At 37.6% G+C, this 22620-nt stretch overlaps 1 protein-coding gene across 12 annotated transcripts in view; it reads left to right on the top strand.

Moving 5' to 3' along the window:
- The window catches only part of GPD2 (glycerol-3-phosphate dehydrogenase 2), a 200401-nt gene extending 179269 nt beyond the window's left edge, over positions 1-21132 (top strand). For 10 of the 12 annotated variants that reach the window (XM_073807699.1, XM_073807700.1, XM_033860168.2 and 7 more), the window contains 8 exons: positions 3319-3453; positions 3717-3892; positions 4463-4594; positions 5525-5683; positions 13921-14033; positions 14119-14197; positions 14392-14490; positions 17374-21132. In XM_073807699.1, coding sequence (XP_073663800.1) covers positions 3319-3453; positions 3717-3892; positions 4463-4594; positions 5525-5683; positions 13921-14033; positions 14119-14197; positions 14392-14490; positions 17374-17499 — 1019 coding nt within the window. In that variant the 3' untranslated portion in view covers positions 17500-21132. Of the gene's footprint in view, positions 1-3318; positions 3454-3716; positions 3893-4462; positions 4595-5524; positions 5684-13920; positions 14034-14118; positions 14198-14391; positions 14491-16004; positions 16218-17373 lie in introns of all 12 variants that reach the window. The other 2 variants (XR_002173826.3, XM_033860169.2) reach the window with 2 other exon arrangements.
- Positions 21133-22620: the final 1488 nt, after the last annotated feature.

Raw genomic sequence — 22620 nt, 5'->3', positions numbered from 1 at the left:
ATGAATCTTTGAGCTCTGAGGCATAAAATCCTTGAGTTGAGTTATTTTCTTCACGTGTTATACCATGGAGAGTTAAAGTAGGTGATGTTCACTGTCTACTCTTGGCTACAACCTAAATGATAGAACCGATTTCTGGGTAAGAACTTGAGGGTAGGAGTACCTAATTTAGTACAAATATTTTCATTTCTTTGAATTGATGAGATTAGTAGGAGAGGAGGATACTTTGAAATGGTAAATATGGAACATGTTACGACAATAAAGTATTTTGAGGTGGGGTGTCTCATACTATTACAGCAGATGAGATTCTCACAGTCAAATTTCACTGAAAGGATGCTCCATTGAAGACATGGGCAAGGTGCCATGGGGGAAATACCCAGCTTGATGATCAACCAGGACAAGTCTGAGATCTACCACTTGGTGGTTTTACTCTAGAACTGCCTTATGCAATATTATAGCCTACACATGTGCATATCATGTGGCTATTTAAATTTAGTTAAAATGAAATAAAATTTGAAATTCAGTTTCTCAGTTGCATGGACCACATTTCAAGTGCTTAATAGCCTCATGCAGCTAGTGGCTAGTGAATCAGACAGGTTAGATACAGAACATTTCCATCACTGCAGAAAAGTCTATGGAACAGTGCTGCTTTACAGAAGCTAGAGGTATTTACATAGACATTTAGAGAAGCACTCAATTTATTAGAGTCATTGAATTTGTATTTTTTGTTTTTTGTTATTATAAAATAAATAATGTATTATCATGTAAAAGAAGATCTCCGGATATAAGAAGCCTCAAGAGGTGATTAATTTAGTGATTGAGCAATGTCTTTAGCGAAGGGCCCTTATTTCTCTTCACTCCACCCCGCCCCCCCCCCCCCCCAGGTAGGCTTCATGCTATGGTTGTTTCCCCCATGGTTACAATATGGCTGCAGCAGTTCCTGGCAATTTTGGAAGGTTCTCTATGCTATCTGTCCACTGCTTTTGAATCTCTTTCTAAAGAGAATTTGAATAAGAGTTTAACAGCACACAAGGTTTCCACTGTGTGTGAATAAGTAATAAAGAGAGAAACCTGTTTAGTTTGTTGCTGTCTTTTCTACAAGAGGTTAGAATTCATGTTTCATGTGTTTAGCTATGCTGTGCCTTGTGGGTCTAGGTTATACCCATAGCCCTGACTGGTCATTACTTAATTTGGATGGTAGAGAGATAAAAAGTGCTTTTATTCTTCAGCAGCAAATGGCATTTTGAATAATCCATAAAAATCATTAAATCTCAAGGTTGGGAGAAAACTGATAGATGATAGATCACCTGATCCAACCACAGTTTAGTCTAATAACATAAAAATGCTGCAGGCTATAAAGCCTGATTCATACTTGAAATATGATTTAAAATTTGATTATCCTTAAATGAATCTTTTTAAATAAATATAATCCCAACATTCATCTGATATAATTCTCAGGCTAAAAAGCTGAATGCTAAGATATCAAGCAAAATAAATTAAGGTTCCTGACATGTTATGAACTCTTCCTGTTAGTGTTTTCTTTTCTTGTTTTGAGTAGCAATTTCAAAAGTAAGGATTAAAAATGGTATCAGTATACATAATGTTTTATTTAATTTTCCTCCATGAATGAAAAACTCAAGTGTTTTAGTTTGGTCTTTTCATTTCAGACAGTACAGTTTCATAGATGTATTTTTCTGCCTGTTATACCAGAAAAGGTAAAGCATTTGCCACAAAGATTATTTGCATGTGCTTTAAATTTAGAAAGTCTAGTTTTCCACAGAATAATTTTAAGATCAGTCAGAAGGCTGTAAGAACTGAAACCAAATTCCTGATCAGCGTGGCTACCTAAGGAATTTCAGAGAACACACTCTGCAGACTTTGCAGTGACCACAATGACGTTCTAAGTGGTTGGCTAAGTTTTATTTTTGACTCTGAGGGCAATTTGAACTCTAATGGAAAATAGTGGTAATTTCCTAGTAAAGCTTTTTGTAAAGATTAAAATATTGCATGATTTATGTGGAGGTTTTACAAGACTTTTGTGGAATTGTGTGGAGCAAGAATTAACCCCCATTCCATGGAGGCCATCAGAATTAAACATACTGAAGAGGATGCACCCTTCAAAGGGGCAGATCTAGGGATGGAATCCCTACATCGAGTTACCAGTTAACAGGACTGCAAGCCTTAGGCTTTCCTCACCAGTTTATGAGGTTTACTCTCCCTTTGTTTCAGATTCAGTGTTGGGATATGGGTTTGATTAAACACTCCCATAGAGGTGTATGGGTACCTCTTCTTTCGGATTATAGTCATGTTTAGAGTGTGGTCCTTAAGGAGCTAAGCTAAAATATGTCAGATTGCCTTAGTTGAAGTTATCTTTACCAGAAATCTTTTTTTCATTTGAGATCAAGATGGAGAGATTGTCATGCAGTATTACTTGTTTTTAGGATCTTTCCCCTGTACTTTTTAGGTGCTTTTTTTTTCTCTTTTCTTTTTTTTTTTTTTTGACTAGTCCAATATACGAGTCACATCAAAGAGTCTTTGTGACTCTTTACACAAGATTTCGCTAGATATATATTTAAGTACTTTTCAGAGTCTGCTGTGTCTAAATGTATAGGAGGTTCGCTGTACAAGAACACTAGGACCAAGGGGTGAGTGGGATCTGAAATCCTGACTGCCCTCTGCTTCTAATAAGTATCTTCCCTGAGAAGAGATAGCAAGATATATACTCTAGGGGGGAAATGTAACAAGTCATGTCTTTTGGGGGTTTTTTTTGGCGGTACGCGGGCCTCTCACTGCCGCGGCCTCTCCCGTTGCGGAGCACAGGCTCCGGACGCGCAGGCTCAGCGGCCATGGCTCACGAGCCCAGCCGCTCCGCGGCACGTGGGATCTTCCCGGACCGGGGCACGAACCCGTGTCCCCTGCATCGGCAGGCGTACTCTCAACCACTGCGCCACCGGGGAGGCCCTCTTTTGGTTTGTTTTTATTTTGTTTCTGCTTTGTTGTTGTTCTTTGTAACTACTGCAGATTGTCCCAGCTGAGGGTTGCTAACATTTGTTTCTTTTGTTTCCTCTTTGGGACCCATGTCCGTGATTTTCCAGTTCTTTACTTTTTTCGTCCAGGTTATCTTTGTAACAAAACAATTATTTGAGTTTTTCTTGTAACTTACCCACTCATTTAGTTCTTATATTTAACGATATTCCCTCCCTTTAAAAGTACATATTCATGTGTTCCTTTTACTGAACTCTTTTCTGCTTTCTAATCATTTTAGTTTTGTTGAGACGTCTTTGAGTAATCCTCTTAACCCTTGGCATTGATCCTTCCCAGTAAGAAGAGGGGATGTCCTGGCAGCATGGAGTGGTATTCGCCCCCTTGTTACAGATCCCAAGTCTGCAGATACACAGTCCATCTCCCGAAATCACGTCGTGGATATCAGTGAGAGCGGCCTCATCACTATAGCAGGTATGGCATATTACCTTGTTGTTTGGGTGTGCTTTATATCTAAAGCAGCTTGAGTTAAATTCTCATACCAGAATCCCTTTTAATGCTAAAGAACAGGGACTTTTTTTTTTTTTTTTATGATTCTGAGTAAAATCTTATGCGTTGCTTTGCCACATTTGTTATAAACAACTGGTGAATTTTGTTATTGATAAGTTGATAAATGGTTAATTATAAGAAAAACAAGGGGTGGTAACCTAATGAATTATTTATCGATGTATTTGTAGGTGGAAAGTGGACAACCTATCGATCTATGGCAGAAGATACCATAAATGCTGCAGTCAAGACCCACAATTTGAAAGCAGGACCAAGTAAAACAGTTGGGCTTTTCCTTCAAGGGGGCAAAGATTGGAGCCCTACACTCTACATCAGGCTTGTCCAGGATTATGGACTTGAAAGTGAGGTGGGCATGCATTGCCGCATCATCTTACTCTTGACCTAATCTCACTATTGCCAGTAACAGAATCGGCAGCCATGTGGCCTCCATGATTTCGAGTTTCCTGTTGCTGGGTTTGTTTCTGTCTGTGTACTGTGGGAGTGAACTAATGGGAAAAAGCACTTTTTAGGTGCTTTAGTCACCTAAAAAGCAATGCACGTTTTGGTCTCTGTTTTAGAATCTGGAGTTTGTTTGGCTTGTTCCTAGCAGACAGGACCTCCCAAATTCTTTCTGTCTCGAGCATAAGGAAGGCTGTTCTTCAGATGTGATGTCTGGAGCAGAATGAAGCTGAAGCTTCATCAGTCACTGATACAGTAGCACATGTGTAGTAGCATTAGTGCTGGCCTGAGCATTTGGAGCCAAAGTATTTTCCTCCCACGGAATCAAAATCTAACACTCTCCTAGGATTTTTAGTTACAGGCTGTAAAAAAAAAAAAAAAAAAAAAACTGACAAGATAAGCATGTACATTGTTTTGCTTTGTACCTAGAAGCTATTGATATTCAGAGGACCTGCCTGATGCAGTTTTGTTTCCTTAGGTGGCCCAGCATCTTGCTGCCACCTATGGCGACAAGGCTTTTGAAGTGGCCAAAATGGCGAGTGTGACGGGAAAGCGGTGGCCCATTGTTGGGGTGCGTCTTGTGTCAGAATTTCCATACATTGAAGCAGAGGTACGTGAATGGCCATATGGGAATTTCCTGTCTGCCAGGGGATACCTTTCATCTGTTCACTTTTCATCCTCTTTAGAAATAAGCTAAGTTTTAATGTGCATACATCCGCTAAAACCTGGAGGAAAACGTCTGCCCAGCACAGTTCCTTTCATTTACAAAATTTTAATTTCAACTCTGAAGTGATATTGATAGTGGTAACAATAATAATAGAAAATATGGATTTCTGTCTCCTCCATGGAGCTATCTCAAATCTTACCGATTCACAGTTGTTTGCCCCTTTTGAGAACTTATAGCTCCTCAAGTTTGTACCACTTACGCACCGCCTGATGCCGTATCTTGACACTTTATATTCATTTATAATTCACCACACTTTAAAAACATAGGTGTCCAAGTAAGCATTTTGTTGTTGATTGAAGGCAAGATTTCTGTCATCTTATTACTCTGAGACAGAAAACTTTGGATAGCCAAGAGATGAGACCATAACTTTTTTTTTTAATATCTTTATTGGACTATAATTGCTTTACAGTGTTGTGTTAGTTTCTGCTGTATAACAAAGTGGATCAGCTATATGCATACGTATATCCCCATATCTCCTCCCTACTCAGCTATGTAAATTAACATCCGTGTCATGTATGAACAACGAGGTGATTACTGTGCATGGTAAATGAAAAGTGATGCAATTTACATGTTTGCACCAGGTTCTATTCAAGGAGAAGGCATTAATAGCTCTTATCCAAATTGTCCCAATTTCCAAATCTTCTTGGCAGGCAGATGGGGAACTTGTATGATGTCACTATGTATCATGCCTGCTAAAGAACCAGATATGTAAAGAAAAAGGTCACTTTTCCTAAGCATGAATTTTAAGTGAAGCTTTATTCCCCCTTTTTAAAAAAGGCCTAAATTAATCATTTTACTTTAATTCAAACTCAGGTGAAATATGGGATTAAGGAGTATGCCTGCACTGCAGTGGATATGATCTCACGTCGTACTCGCCTGGCCTTTCTAAATGTCCAGGCAGCAGAGGAGGCCCTACCCAGGATTGTTGAACTGATGGGCAGAGAACTGAGCTGGGGTGATTCTAAAAAAAAGGTATTGTATAGAAGTCTTTAAAACCAGTTTCCATTATAGACATGCAATGTCTTAATCTGTTAGTAGAGGCTGGCATAGTTTTTTTTGTTTGTTTTTTTTTGTGGTACGCGGGCCTCTCACTCTTGTGGCCTCTCCCATTGGGGAGCACAGGCTCCGGACGCACAGGCTCAGCGGCCATGGCTCACGGGCCCAGCCGTTCCGTGGCATGTGGGATCCTCCCGAACCGGGGCACGAACCCGTGTCCCCTGCATCGGCAGGCGGACTCCCAACCACTGCGCCACCATGGAAGCCCGGCTAGCATAGCTTTTGATGGTGACTTTAGATTGCCTGCCAGTTTTTGTGTGTGTGTGTGTGTGTTTAATATTGCTAGGCCTTAGAAAACTGGAAAGCTATTCTTGTAACAAATATCTTGTTTTAACAAATTCTTGTAACAAATATCCTTATAACCAAATATTCTTCCTGGTTGTTTTTGGAAAATCCCTTATAGAAAAATGTTCTCAAATTTGTGGTCGTAATTCCTGAAAAAGTAAGATAATAACAATTGTGGGTAGAACCTTTTCTGGTTTTCACTGAAAACATTCTTAGAATATATTCTACAGTGAGATTCACACTCCTGCAAGGTTGCCTTTGGTAGGAAATTGTGGTTTTATGGCCTGACCACCAAATGCTTATTGATTTGTGTCATTTGAAATTTTATATTTATATCCAAATTAAAAAAAGAAAGCCAGCGATACTCAGATGCCCACATATACAGCCCTGGGCTTCTTGTAACAAACAGAAGACCGTCATGATTTTTAATTAAACCAAACTGTTGTGATGCGCAGAGGCATTTTCATGTATTTATTCAGAAAATACTCTGTGTTCATTGGTTTAGTTCCTGCCCCCCCCGCCAAGTCTTTCTTGAACCCATTCCGTGTAGGCTCTTTCGTGGCCACTTTGCTGTAGTGGCTCTGGTCACACTCCCCAGGCACCTTCATGTTGCTCAACGTGCTTGTCAGCTCTCGTCATCCTTTTACGCAACCAGTTAGTGGCCTTGACACAGTTGATTCCTCCCTCCTTCCTGAACACCACCTGTCTTAGTCTACTCAAGCTGCTATAACAGGATACCACAGGCTGGGTGGCTTAAATAACAGACATTTATTTCTCACATTTCTGGAGCCTGGAAATCTGAGATCAGAGTGCCAGGTGAGATGGCTGGGTTCTGGCGAGAGCCTTGCTCCTGGCTTTGAAACAGATGCCTTCTGGGGGACACAGAGAGCCAGAGAGAGCTCTTGCTGAGGGTGCTAATCCCAGTGAGGTTTATCTGAAGCTAGTTACCTCCCCAAAGCCCCATCTCCGAATCCCATCACATTGGAGGTTAGGCTGTCAACATATGAATTTAGGAGGATACAACTCAGTCCACAGCACCATCTCTCTCAGATCTCCTCCTGCCTTCCTCAAACTACTGCCGTTACTGACCTCTCCATGTCGTAAATACCTATTCCACGCTTTGGTTGCTTGGGCCTAAATCTTATTTTCATACTTGATCTAAGCCCATCAGCAAACCTTATCATACTTGTCTTCAAATAATGGCTTGACTTCAACCCTTTCTTAACTGCTGTCACCCTGATTCAGGCTATCAGCACCTCTTACATGGATTATTATAACAGGAGCCCGCTGTAATCTGGCCACCACCTTTCTGATCCCCCTCATTTTTCTTCCCATTTATTCACTCTCTCCAACCCACAGGTTGAGTTGCTTTTCTTTATTCAAGCCCTACTGATCCCTCTCCCTGGAATGCTCTTCCCTAGATGTCCTCATGGCCTACTCCCTCACTTCCTCCTGGTCCCCACTCCAGGGATGTCTCTCTTCACTGGACTGAATAAAAGAGTAGCCCCCAATCCGAATGGCATCTTCTACTCCTTCCTTTATTTTTCTCTGTAGCGTCAATTCTCACTTGACATACCATGTATTTTGTTTCTTTACTGTCAGCCTCCCCTCCCGGAAGTAAGCGTCCCAAAGGAAGGGATGTGATCTGTTTTGTTTCTGTACCCTCAGTGCCTGGCATATAAAAGGCCCTAAATAATGTGTATTGAATGAGTGAATGAACATTACTGAGCATGTATGCTGAAGGTGTAAGGAAGGACCGGGCATAGGTCTTGTCCTTAAAGCGTTTTCAATGTGGTGGAGATTCCTGAAGATGGTTACATATTTGTCACCTGGGAATGGTAGGGAAAAAGGCAGATTTTAAGGCTTGACTATCAGAGTCTTCAGGGGTGAAACCATGGCCCTACATTTAAAATTTTCTCCTCCAGTAATTTTAATGCCATGTATGTAGTGTACTGATGGTAGAAATCACTGTTTGAAAAGAGGTCCTTAATCCTATCACAACACTGACAGGCATAACCTTTACCCTCATTTTATAGTTGAGGAAACAGGCTTCGGGAGAAAGTCCCCGTGAGAGTTCGTACAACTAGTGGGTTGTGGAACTGGGATTGAAACCAGGTTTTCTGATCCCAGAACATACCCTTTTCCCACCCCACCCTGTTGCCTCTGCATTGGCTGGACTGGTTTATAGCTCTTCCTGTTTTGAGTTTTGGTTTGGCCAATTAAAGCTATATACTGGGGAGTGGTGGTGGTGGGATGAATTGGGAGACTGGGATTGACATATATACACTAATATGTATAAAGTAGGTAACTAATAAGAACCTGCTGTATAAATAAAATAAAATTTAAAAAAAATGAAATAAATAAAGCTATATACTGAGGCAACACAAGAATGAAACTTACTCTTGTGCTACTGCCAATCATTTATACCATATAGAAGGACTGGTGATAATGTGTTCCTGTAAAAATTATGGTTGAAATGATCTGAATATGCAGGAAGGTACTTTGTGCCAGGAATTCAGGCTGTAGGAGGTAAGAAGGAGGAAGAAAATTCTGTAAACTGCTTGTGTTCAGCCCTCCCGAGGAAACTAGATTTAACTTCAGTTTAGATTTTATGAGCAGATTTATGTACTCAGAAATATTCTCCCATTCCCCTTAACAAACAAAATAACAGAAATAAAAGACCTAAAGTTGTTACTCAGTATCTGAGACATAGGAGTATTAATGAGAACTGTGGACAGTCTAGAGAGAACAAAGGAGAGGGAAAAAAGAATTAAAGGTTAGAAAGCTGGACTTCTGAGAAAAGGTTAAAAGCATTGGGATTACTTAACCTGCAAAAGTGAAAGAGGAACAAGGTGATAAATAACTGTCTGCAGATGAATTGTGGTTGTTTTTACCAGTCAGTACTTAATGAGTGACTTGTACACTGAGCATTATACCAAATATTTTAGGGGAATGATAAATAGCTCATAGTTTCAGGGATCTTCAAATTTAATTGAGTGGTTACAACACATATATACCTCGGAAATGTGTGTATATTTCCCAAAATTTATAGAAAGATTTAGAGAACTGTTACCCAAGACCAAAGGCAGCCAACTTGGAAGAAATGGTTAGGGAGGAAGGCATTGTCTAGGGGACTTGGGGACTGACAGAGGAGTTGGTGAAGACATTTAGAGAATGTGTCGTTGTCAGGTTGTGTTTTACACAATTATATAAATTACTACATAATTATAAATAAATATCAATATATAACATCAGTGAAAAGATGACTACATGGTCAAAAGAGTTTGGGAAATTCTGAGTTAAACAAATGAAACCATTTCCTTTAATGCAGATAATTTGATGCCTTTAAAATGCTTATGTGCATTGTCAGTTTCCAAAAGGCAATTTATTTGGAGACAGACCCACCTCTCACTTGTTGGAAGGGCTGGTAGAAAGGAAAACTAGTATTGCTTTAGGATGTATTTTGGGAAATGCTGCCGTATTATTTGGTAAGGTAGACTTTATAACCCTCAGACAAAACATGCATTTCATTGAGAGACTTTAAAGAGAAGACCACTCGAGTAGATTGAGGGTGTCTCACAATAAGAAATTATTTCAAAATTGATTCCAGCAAGGAGAATAAAGGGGAAGCAAGTGAAAAATGGAGTGACTATGGACAAAGCAAGCTAATAAGCACCAAATATCAAACAGATGGAAGATACGTACTCAACAATGAAAGGGTATCCAGGACTAATAAGGATGTGTATGAACAGTGTCAGGAATTGGCTGAGTGTTGACAAAAATACTAAAAACACCAAAAATAACTGGTAAAAATGGTAAAGAATGCAAGTAAGGCCTAACCTAGGTCGTTGCTCAAGGTGACTAGCACCAAATCCTTGACCACCGGAGAAGGGAGAGAACCTTTCAACTCATAGTTCAATACAAATTTGTTTTTCTTTTTTTCCTTTTTTGTCAAGGAGAATGATTTTCATTGTGAGAAGAACAAAATAAATATTGGTAAGAGGAAATAGACATTCAAATAGGAGACTGCTCTAAATGAGTTTGTACGCCAACCCAGAAATGTTATACTTCAGGGTACTCAGAGAATTTGCAGGTGGGATTTATTTAACTACTGTTGAGCTTTAAAAGATTATGGCAATATGGCAAATAGGAAGAGCACCAGAAGACAGAAGGTAGGCAAATGTAGTACCGCATTCCAAAAAGGGAGAAGGGGGGGAAATATAGTTTGTAACCTATAAATTAGTGGTCTTGGCATTGGTCTTGGGCAGTTTTCCAGGTTATGGCATTTTAAGTTTGTTTTATCAGCATTTAGCAAGAAGTAGTGATCACTGGAAGGTAAGAAATCATTTCAGACATATTTTCTTTTCAGAAAGAGTAACAAGTTTGTTAGATCGAGGAAATGTTATAGACATAATGTATTCGGATTCCATGAAGCATTTTATGAAGCCGCGTGTGATACCTTCTAAAATTGGTGGATTTGTAACCAAATGATCACTATCCTCAGAAGAGGGCTTTGATAGCAGGTCATGAGGATTCTGTCTTTGGTCTTGACCTAGTCTACTGTGGTTCAGGTGCCTCGATTACGACATTGACGGCATGCATCTTTGGTGTACCTGTAAGGAACTGGAGGGAGAGTGAATGTTTGGTGACAACTTGAAGCAATGGGGGAGATTACATTAGGTATGATATAATAGACATAATTGGCAAACCTTACATTAGGTAGAAAAACAACTCCATCCATTCATGATAGATTTGACAAGACTTTAACAGTAGCACATGCAAAAAAGAAATATGATTTTCGTTAACTGTGAATGCACAGCAGGTAACAGTGGATCATGGCTGCCCCCAAATGCAATTACAGTCTTAGGCTGCCTAATAGAAATCATATCTCTAGATTGATGAAGCTGAGAGTTACTTCTTTCTAGGTACTTGCCAGATCTCTGCTGGAGTATTATGTTGTGTTCTGATCATTTTATTATATGACAGACTAGTTGTGGTTTGGGAGAAATTGTTCAGCATGGTAATGGGATTTAAAATCATGTCTCATGCAGGAGAGTAGTTCTAGACTTAAAGAAAATTCTTAAAGAGGAAAGCTCTGTCCTTAGATATTTGTTGTGGTGTGATACAGGAAAAAAAAAACTTAGACTTTATAAAACATTACTGTAAGGGAAGGGGGTGGTGGTGGGATGAATTGGGAGATTGGGATTGACATATATACACTAATATGTATAAAATAGATAACTAATAAATTATATATATATAAAAAATAAATTAAAATTCAAATATTAAAAAATATTTTTTTATATTTTTATAAAATGCAAGTAAGGCCTAACCTGCTGTATAAAAAATAAATTAAAATTCAAATATTAAAAAAAAGATAAAGAAGAAATTACAAACTGTGTATTACCCCACCATTTTGCATGTCCTTACATTGCATTTCCACATATTTATATATGTACATACTGTATCTTGAAGATAAAGCTTGGATCCTACTCTCCAAAAAAAAGAAAAAAAATATATATATATGTATAACAGAGTCACTTTGCTGTACAGAGGAAATTAACTCAACATTGTAAATCAACTATACTTCAATAAAATTAAAAAAAAATAAACTCTCATTTTCCTTCCATGGAATTTCATTGAAAACAACCCCTCCCAACTTAAAAACAAACAAACAAAAATTACTGTAAGAAAGTTGCACTAATCCCAAACAAATTCTAAGAATTGGAGAGATTGGTTTAATCTCAGCATAAATATTTTTGGCAGTTGGAGTCTTCCCTTTATGGGCTGCTTTCAGTGGAATTGAGTTACTTCCCTATTGCTAGAGCTCTTCTTTAGATGGAGACCTCAGGCTTCTATTTTTGGAACGTTGTAAAGGAAATGTGGGGTTAGGGAGGTACTTTGGGTGACTTCTAGGGAAAAAAGCCCTTTCAGCTTTAAATTCCATGATTCCTTGCTTAATATAGAGTATGGATAAATTACATGGGTAATAAAGGGACATGACTCGAGGAACAGCTTGTTCTTGGAGGGAAGTATCAGAGATGCCACTTCCAAGGAGATGAACGTTGAACCAGTTTTATAGAAAATGACTGGGCAAAATTGGTGCAATAGAAGAATAGTTTTATTTATAACTGTTGGATTTTCCTGTGTGAAGAGAGTAATCTGCCAGTGAAGAATGCCCTTGGTGACTTCAAAGGCAAGTTTTATGTATACCTTATATATCATGTATATGTGTAATAAAATAAATATTTTATGTTATATATAATAAAATAAATATGTAATATAATAAAATAAAATTCCTAATGTTCTTACATAGCAAAATGAAAAGTTAGAAATGCTAAAAAGTTCTCTCAGCTAATATATATATTATATATATATTTATGTTTTAAAATACATATGTCTCCTAAGAGAAAGGAAAGCAGGAAGGGGATAATCTCAGGAAAAAAATTATCTGCCAAAGAAAAAGGAGCAAAGGGACTTGTCACTGACATAAACAAAGAAATATAAACACATTTCCTGCAAGAGTATGTGCTATTGTGTTATTTTCCTTGTTTCATTTGGCACTGGCACTATTCTGCAGGCCAGAAGTTGGGTCTACAAATTGATTTAGTCAGATCCTTTGAGGGGAAGTCTGAGGAATTTGAGACTTGTGTTCGTAAGCATTGTCTATGTTATACTGTATAACAATTTCAGAAGCTCACTGGTCTACCATGGCAAGCACTTACTTTTCACTCATATTACCTGAAGGCTGCATGTTAGCTGCTGTGGCTCTTCTTCGTATTTCAGACTGGCTTCAGATCTCTCTGATTCATGCCCTTCTTATGGTACAGGAGCAAGAGAGGCTAAGCAAAACTGCAATTTTGTATAAAGCTTGTGCTCAAAAGTGGCATATATTATATCCATTCATGTGCCATTGGCCAAAGTAAATCACATGTCCAGACTCACATCAATGGGGTTGAGAAGTATACTTATGGGGGGAGAAGTGTGTGTGTGTGTGTGTGTGTGTGTGTTTATGAGAGGAAAGAGATATTTGTGAACAATATACAGCACAATAGAGTCATTTTGGAAGTTCTTAGTTTGGAGACTGGCGTGATGAAATCTAAGAAGACAGTGTTCTCAGCAATAGGTAGTATCAGTTGTGGCCGAGATCATTGAAAACAGGAAGAGTAACTATTCAATAGAATAGCTTGTTTCTTCTCCTGACGCTGTAACTTCCACCCAACTACCAGCATCCTAGTGACAAAATTTTAGAATTAGTTAACGTCATGATGTCTGTCTTGGTACCGCATGCCACATTATAATCGTTGTTCAAGTCCTGGATGCCTTCTTCACTTTTAATTGCTCTTTTGTCACCAAATCACCCATAGATTTTGCTAGTCAATACTGTGGAAGAATATTCAGCAGTAAAAAGAAACAGAATATTAAAACATGCAGCAACATGAATGAATCTCAGAATTGTCATGCTGTATGAAAATAGTCAAACACAGAAGACTACGAACTATATGAACACTTTCATATGAAATTCAAGAAAAAGCAAAACTCTGGTGACAAAATCAGATCAGTGGCCTGGGGCTAGAGGTCAGGGGCAGGAATCAATTGCAAATGGGAAATAAGGAAGCTTTTTAGGGGGATAGAAATGTTCTATATCTTGATCGTGGTGGGATATACATCAAACTGCATACCCAAAATAGGTGAATTTTATTGAATAAAATTATACTTCAGTAAAACTGGAGGAAATAAAAAATTGACCTGGCCAGAAAAATGAAGATGAGCTTTCATTTTAGAAAACCAAGTGGAAAAAAAAAGGAAGAAAAAAATCAATAATTCTTTCCATAAATCTTTGAACTTTGTGTGTCTCTGTGTTGTAGGAAGAACTTGAAACAGCCAGGAAGTTTCTGTATTATGAAATGGGCTATAAATCTCGATCAGAACAGTTAACAGATCACTCTGAAATTAGCCTACTGCCTTCGGACATTGACAGGTACTTCTAATAAGTTTCTGTATCTCTCTTTTTTTGTCTTCACTTATCTAAGTATATTTTTCCATTATTCAATGTTGTGTTCCAGGTACAAGAAGAGATTTCATAAGTTTGATGCAGACCAGAAAGGCTTTATTACCATTGTTGATGTTCAGCGTGTATTAGAGGTAATATTTTTTTTTTGGTTCAACGTCTTTGATAGCAGAAGAATGTAAAGATTATGCTAGATAATTTCTTTCTCATCTAGTGCTTTCTATAAGTAATATTTCTCTCTGAATTTTTGAAAGGCTGGTAACATTGATAAAGTGATACGCATAATTTCTAATGAAACTTCATTATTTTGTGCTTTCCTTTTACTTAGAGTATCAGTGTCCAAATGGATGAAAATACACTACATGAAATTCTGAATGAAGTAGATTTGAATAAAAATGGACAGGTTGAACTCAATGAGTTTTTGCAGGTGAGTTGTGGTGAAAGGAAACAAGTGTATTTGCTTTTTATCTATTGGTCATCAGTTTATATTCAGGAATGGATTTTGAAGTCCACACAGTTGTCACCTCATTCTGAAAAAGAAGAAAGCTTGAAGCCAGCAAAGGTTGATATGTCTGCCCTACTTAAGGATAAGGCTTTACGTGGTGCATGTTCTCTTGCTTTTTATAAGACACATTCTGTTGCGCTGGGCAATTTAGATTAAATCTAAGTTAATTATGGCTTAAAGGACTAAATCAGAAGTGTGCTTTATAAAGAGTATGCCGTGGGATGCCACCACCGGACCCTTCTTTAATTCTAATGTGGAAAGTATATTTTTAATCGAGGAAGTTTAAAGAAATCAGAGTTGTATTCATTTGAGAATCATATTCCCTTGAGAACCCAACATGCGATGATTATATTCTTACATTAGAATGAACCTGAAAAGCAAAAGAAAGGAAACCTATATTCCTGGGTCAAGACCACGTAATTCAAGCATTTCTATTTCTAATTTTCCACTTACTCAAGGCTCAGTTGTTTAATCATAACCAGGAAGGAAGTAAATTTTGTTACTTTAACTTCATACTGGATGCTACACATCATTCCTAAAAGTTCCTTAAAAGAAAGAAACTCAACAAAGCCATACATTATTTGTAACTGTCCATAGGACTCTGCTCTTACGAAGAATGTATTGGTTTCCAAGCAGCCAGGTTTTTTCTGTACTGCTTCTTGGGCAGGTATTTCAAATGAATGCCAGGTCTTTCTTGCACCATGGCAATGATGAATGCTGAACATGAAATAAATTAATGCTGGGGATTTTGGTCAATGTCAGCCCTTTCTTCACTGTGTCAAGTTAAACAAACAAGATCAAGGCAAAGGAAATGGTAATTGTCTCTCTGGAGATGAGCTGCAGATAAGAGCATTGTTGAATCTAAATGCAGAAAATTTTCACAGGTTGTGTCCAGCATTACAAAAAAGAATGTTTAGTTCTTTAGCTTACTGTTTAACTAAGTGGACGTTTGAAATTGCGTTTAAAACGTATGCTTGGGAATAAAAAACCATTTCATACATTTTTTGTCTGTTTTTTTCTGTGAGAAAATTTTTTTTGTCTGTCTCAGGATTTTAGAAAACTTTTCTTAAGATAAATAGTTAATGCTTCATTTCATATACGTTGTAAATAAACAACAGCATTTAGGGTTCAAGGACCTGGGGTCTTAGAAACAATGAGTCTAATTTTATGGATATGCTATGTGGTTTGGGTGTTAAGTAATTTTGAGTGCAGTAGAGTTAAACACGTAGAAAATAATTTAAACCATCTGCAGGCTTTCTTGTAGAGTCTTTTTAATAATTGAGTATTTCTTGTCCAATTCTAAGTGAAAGAGATCATTCATGCTTCTACTAAGTACAAATATACAGTGTAATTTTCAACTTAAAAACGCTGACAATATTTCTTATGAGATATATTCACACCCAAATACTATTTTCTTCTCGTAATATGGTTTCAAGATACATGTAATGTTTGAAGAAGACTTTGAGTTTTTAAAGGCTGGTACATCGCACAATGTTTATGGATAAAGAAAAAAAACTCCAGCTCTCTCAGTTTTGTTAGCGCTGATAAACTTTGAAAGTCTTTATGGAATCAGAGGCAAGACGATAAACCATCAATTGTTCCATCTGTAGATGTCAGCATTCTTTGTTACACCATTCATCAGATGCAAAGTATGTTTTCAGGGTTTTATTTTATTTTTCATAAAATATTTTCCTTCTCTGAAGATTAAGCGCCCATGTTTATCCCATTAAACACCATTTTGAATATAGACTTTTTTTTAATAATCCTCATGGAAGGATCTCTATAGATACTGTATGGTTACATGACTTTATTTTTAGGTTTGGGCTCTAATGACACTTCTGCATGTAGGAGTCCATCTCTAATAAGCAATAGCTTGTGAAACAGCTTTTAATAAGGTCATGAAATTCTGATCCAGCCCCTTGGCAGATGCCTCTGACCCTTATTCAGAGTCTTTTTTAAGAAATGTATTTCTTTAGGCTAAAAACTATAACCCTAAAAATATTTTGAGGATTTACAGATATATATATATTTCTGATGAATGACTAAATCAGTTCTTTAAAAAAACAAATAGATAACAAAGATTGAGGAAGTGAGATCAAGAAAATAGTAAAAACCACATCAACTTGAATAGGAAAAAAAAAAAATTCCCCGTGCTGATAATTGCACAGTGCCTTCCAGATTAAAGGCGTTTGCCTGCTGACTGCATGTAATTTCAAGACTAATTCTGATTTTATCCACTGGATAAAAATGAATTAGCTAAAATCTGGGCTGTGGAGTGCTTTTAATTCTTAAGGTGGATCTCTGGGTCCATTTTCAAGGACTTAAATGTAAATTACTTTAAAAAGTCTTTAAGGAATTTGGATTTGGGGGACTTGAAGTTGTCAAGTACAGTAACACTAAAAAAGAGTAGTTAAATATAGGTCACGGTTTGTCTTTGTTCAATCCCTGAGATTCCCTTTTCAGATTTAAAAATGGAATTAAAGATTCAATATTTGAGTTGCTCCAAAAAATATATGCTCTGAGCACATTAAGGGGCAAAAAGTAATGCATTCGATTTGCATTTAAAGGCAGGCTGATTCGCCAGATAGGTGTAGTTTTTGCAGCCGTGGCAAAATACCTGCCCCTTTCCCCCTTTTTGAAATGTTTGAAAACTGTACTCTTCTTAAGTGAGCTGTAGAACCTGCTGCGGTTTTCGACGGGGGCACTTAATTACCCCTGCCTGCTGCAAAGGTAACCATTAAAATGCCATGGAGAAGGGAGGAAGCTGGCTGGCCTTCTGAATCTGTTGCCTATTTTCTCTTTAAGCTGATGAGTGCTGTTCAAAAAGGAAGGGTGTCTGGAAGCCGGCTTGCTATACTCATGAAAACTGCAGAAGAGAACCTCGACAGAAGAGTTCCCATCCCCGTGGACCGAAGTTGTGGAGGACTGTGAGTCTGAGCAGTAAATCCACAGCCAATAAACAGGAACAACAAATAATCATGTATCAAACCAGAGATGACTTACACGCTCTAAAACAGTGGATATGGATAGCTGCCTTGTTTTAACACTGGGAAACATTCCAAAGCTTTAGGATGTCAATGTATACCCTTTATTTGTATTTGCCATTCAATCTAGCTTCTTAAAAGTGTATTTTATCTTTTTTTTCTCATTTTCAATGCACACTGGTTTAATGTTTTGCATTTATTCTGTGACCTGTTAGACTGGACATGCTCCCTTTTTGTTTGTTTATTCATTTAGTCTAAGTCAGTTTTAGAGGCAGAATATTTTGGCAGAAATTGAAAAAAGAAGCTGGAAATATTTCATGATTTGCACAAAGCTCTGGACGTTAAGCTTGTTGATAGTATTTGTTCTTAAAAGAAATTGAGTGGGGTGGGACCTATTAAAACGATAGTGTTTCTGGAGACCCCTCAGCCCCTTCTTCCTCCAGCTTGTCTGCCTTCCTCATCCAGACTTTATAGCTAGAGCGTGACTGGCAAAACTGGAGAAGGAAGAAAAAGTTTAGATCTGGTTATAGGAGCAAATCTCAGAGAAACTCTGAAGGCTTCCAGAATCACAGGTACAAGATATAAGGATAGCATTGACATTTGCTGGGAGTTACAGTGATAGTTTCATCTCAGCAATTCATTTTTTTTTCCCCAGTCACTGCTGGTTTTTCTTTGACTATTACAGTTGCCAGGAAGATCCTTGCTTTTCTTACTTTAAAACCAGCATTTAAGTGGCAAGTTGGATACATTGGCATGGGACTAAATTTCTCAAATCTTTACAGTAGTAATAAATTTAAGGATTAAAAACCTGTGTTTATATATCCACATATTATAGCACAGTTTTCAATCCCCAAATCCTAGATCTTGGAGCATGTGATACTGTCAAACATGACCTATTTTGCTCAGGTTATTGCATCATTTGGGGGAGTATTTGTAAACGGATAGTAAAAGAGGATAGGAATAGCCTTTAGTTAACTTTAGTTACAATTATAAAAAGCCAAAAACTTGCAGTGTTCAAGGTCATTTTAATTGCTTAAAGCCTTTCTCCTTCTGTACTCAACAGAAAAGTTCTCAATCAAACAAAAAGAAATAGAGAAAACCACACTCAGCACACACACACGCATTCCCCCATCATACACATACACACTCACAGAAAGACAAAACAAGACAAAAAAATCAATCTGCCCATACCACTCTCTATACACTACCAAATGTAAAATAGATAGCTAGTGGGAAGCAGCCACATAGCACAGGGAGATGAGCTCGGTGCTTTGTGACCACCTAGAGGGGTGGGATAGGGAGGGTGGGAGGGAGGTGCAAGAGGGAGGGGATATGGGGATATATGTATACGTATAGCTGATTCACATTGTTATAAAGCAGAAACTAACACACCATTGTAAAGCAATTTTAGTCCAATAAAAATGTTAAAAAAAATCAATCTGCCCAGAATTTAGTAAATATGTAATATACTGAATTTAAAGGGCCAATTTGGTATGCTTTTATAATAGTTTGGTGGCATTTTAGCCAGTCATCTGAATGTTTATTCATTGTGCTTCCTCTTGTGAAGTTAACTACCTACTTTTTTTTTTTTTAAGATCACGTTGTGTATGAAATAGGAAATGTGACCCTTTATTTAATGTCAGGTTTTCATTGTGCAGACTCGAGATCTTAATTTTTCAAACTGGTACATAAACACTTTTGTGCTATTATTTTGTGCTATTATTTCTATATATGTCAAATGTTGACAAATATTTCTATATATGTCAAATGTAGAATATCTTTATGCCTCATTCACGTGCGGTATGAGCCTGTCTGCCATAATACACACACTGGAGGTTCACTCACGTAAGCCCCTACCCCTACCTCTGAAATAAACAGTGAAGATAGCACCTTAACTCATTTTGCTTTTAGATGAAGTTTAGACTTGCCACTTCCTAAAGGAAAACCTAAAACAGAGAAAGTGACCTCCCAGGTATCACTGTGAAGTTTTTTCTTTTAAGGTGTGAATTTTTTTTTTACACTGGTTTCTTCCTTCCTTCCTTCCTTCCCCCTCCCTCCCTCCCTCCCTCCCTCTCTCTCTCTCTCTCTCTTTCTTTCTTTCTTTTTTAATAATAGAAGCACATGGCTTTGTAACTTAGTGTTTTTCTATCAAGACAATAACTTCACTGTTTAGAGCCCAGTGACCCTTAATAGATAGAAGAGCTGTCCTTTAAAACATCAGAGGTGATGTACCACAATACTGTACATTTGTGCTCTCTCTCTTTCTCTCTCTTCTTTTCTAGTTAAATCAAGACAACGATGACTTGTATCCTCGCTGAATCCATTACAGTAGGGAGCAGGCTTATAACCTGACTGGCCTGGGCAGAGCTGTATTTGAAAAGAGGCCTTGTTTCTGCATGCTTTTTTATGAGTGAAGTTCCTTTAAGGACAAAGAAAAACGCACTTTTCTTCTTTTGAGCACATCTGCTTTTGCTTAAAATCTGCTAATTCTAAAACATACGCTCCTTCACCGATCCCAGAGACTCATCTTGGAAACGAGCTGGTTCCAAGTCTTTACTGTGAATAAAGCACCCCTGCATTTTTGTGTAAGTTCTTAATTAAACCTGCGCAGCTTCTTTACCTGATTTCAGAAAAGGAGAGAAGAAATGGGGTGGGGGGGGAGGTGTGAGTGTGATTCAAAATCTATTCCAAGCACAAAAGAATTATTTTCTTTTTGTATAAACATGGTATCAGCTGATTCTGTTGGGGTGGGTGTGAGGTGTGTAGAGATTGTCTTTTATCAAGTGATTTAGTTAAAGAGGCTTTATTAAGGGGATTCAGGTGAAGGAACCCCCATCTGTGGTGGAGAGCTGGATGCTCCCTTCAGTAGCCCTTCCCACAGTCATAACAATAGTGATACCGCTGGATTATTTGTTAAGCCAGGGTTGTCTGCCTCATATCCTTCATGCTGCTGCAACATTCTTGCTTTCAATCAATTTCTACTGAGTGTAACTTTAGGATTTCTACTACTAAATGCATGCTCCCTGTTTTGCTTTAGTTTCTAGCTTTGTTTTGTCTTTTTCAGAATATATGTAGCTTACTCCTTCGTACAACAGAAATTTCATTCTTTTCCTAAACATACTGTAAGAATGATCATTGATCTTATTTCCTTGTTTTATGTATTTGTAAAGATTTTTGGGATATGAATGTAATAATATTGAAGTCAACGATGCTAATAACTTGCACTGTTTTGCATTCTGTCAATCCTTTTTAGGGAGTAAAAGAGCCCTACTGTGCTTTTAAAGAATATCAAGTATAAACCCAGTACTGGAGTCGATATACACACTGCATGTTTTCATATATGGCATTTTTTATGTATTGTGTTGGGTTATTGTTCTAGATTGGACTCTTAAATACTATGTTTGAGGCTGGGTTGTCATTTTTATAACTGTCTTGGTGTTTTATCACCATTATTTATTACTCTTGATATACAGAATGAGCTGCATGCATTTATAGAGCAATAAGAGGATGTATTTAATGTGCCTTGTTTTTAACTGAATAAGAACTGAAAGCATGAATCAATAAAACTGATTAAAATGGGCCATTTACTGGCATTTTGATGTTACTTGCAGTCAGAGAAATAACTTTGATTACTGTTGAAGTTTAAAAAGTTTGAAAATATCTTCACAAACTGTATTTTTAATTGCACTCACACATTAATTATTTTCACTTGCAATTTTGTAATTTTATCTCAAAAGTGAATCCCTGCATAGACCAATGCAATTTTATGAGACTGCCAGGTTTATTTGTATTAATTTGTTGCTGGAGGCTTTAGGGCACGACTTCTGTATCTGTGCAATCCTATTCTAAAATTACATTCATCCTATTCAACTCTGTTGAATTCTTTTTTTCCTCTCTTTCTTTTTTTTTTTTTTTTTGTCAAGCAGAGCGTTTCAGCCTCAGCGTTTGCAGGCACACTGATGAATTTTATCATAAGTAAAATCAATAGAAATGAATGGGAAAGATTACATAATCCATTTTGATCATCTTACATGTCAAGTTAGTGTAGGGTTGCCAAGTGTTGATAAATGCTCTGACAGAAAAAATGCTATATATTTTCATTGTCAGTAAATCAGTAAAGCTGTTACCAGTTTTAACACAAATTTTATAATGCCTATGTTATTTTATATGTTTTAATTTACACATGTATATGGAACATCGTCTCCATTTGTGGTTTAGAAGCGCTGCCTCTTGGTTTTGCGTGCTCAAAGGCCTGTGTGAGCTTCTGAAGTTTCTTTGAAATTGTACAGAATAACCCAGAGAACTGGCCCCCAGACAGACTTGGAACAATGAACTGTTTGTTCAATGCCTGGAAAAAAATATATAGCAGCTCAAAACATTGTTCATTGATTTAGCTTATCAAATTTGATAGCACTTTAAAATTTGTCAACATAAAATTTGTCAAAATACATTGCTGCCAGTTTTCAAAATTTATGGTAATGAATTTATGGTAATCAAAGAAAGAGAAATGGATACTCACATCGACATTTTGCAGTCTTGGTCAACACTGCATTATCATCGGTGGCGGATTTCACCTGATGACATTTGACTTAGGAAGGAAACAGACCACAGAAGTTTTAAATTGTTCTGGCACCCTCATAACAAGAGTATTTCTGTATGGGAGATGGAGTTGATGAGCCTTCCGTGCTTGTACTTTGCATTTTAGGTGTCTAATTAGCTACCACACTTGTGAAATACGTGCACACAAGGTGAGGTATGTGAGCCATGATGACACCAGAGATAGTCCTGCAGGTCCTGTGCTAAGGAGGCGGTGGGGCCTTGTCAAAAATCAATAAATACCCTGGCATTTTGTTAAATGCTTGATCCAGAATAGTAAAATTTATTTGATCTAAACAAAATACCACTTTTGCGAAAGGATCAGGGCTATCTTCATTCTCCACATGCGGCATCGAATTGCGTCGCTTAGCAAACCGTACCATCGGTTCCCTGTTAGTTCCCCACATTCACACTGGGGTTGTTTGCAACTATGTCGGTTAAGGTGCGCATCCTGTAGTCGTAGATAATATAT

This window comes from Tursiops truncatus, chromosome 7 (genome assembly GCF_011762595.2).
Source record: "Tursiops truncatus isolate mTurTru1 chromosome 7, mTurTru1.mat.Y, whole genome shotgun sequence".
Taxonomy (NCBI): domain Eukaryota; kingdom Metazoa; phylum Chordata; class Mammalia; order Artiodactyla; family Delphinidae; genus Tursiops; species Tursiops truncatus.
The sequence above is the reverse complement of the archived record's forward strand: the minus strand, read 5'-3'. Positions and strand labels throughout refer to the sequence as shown.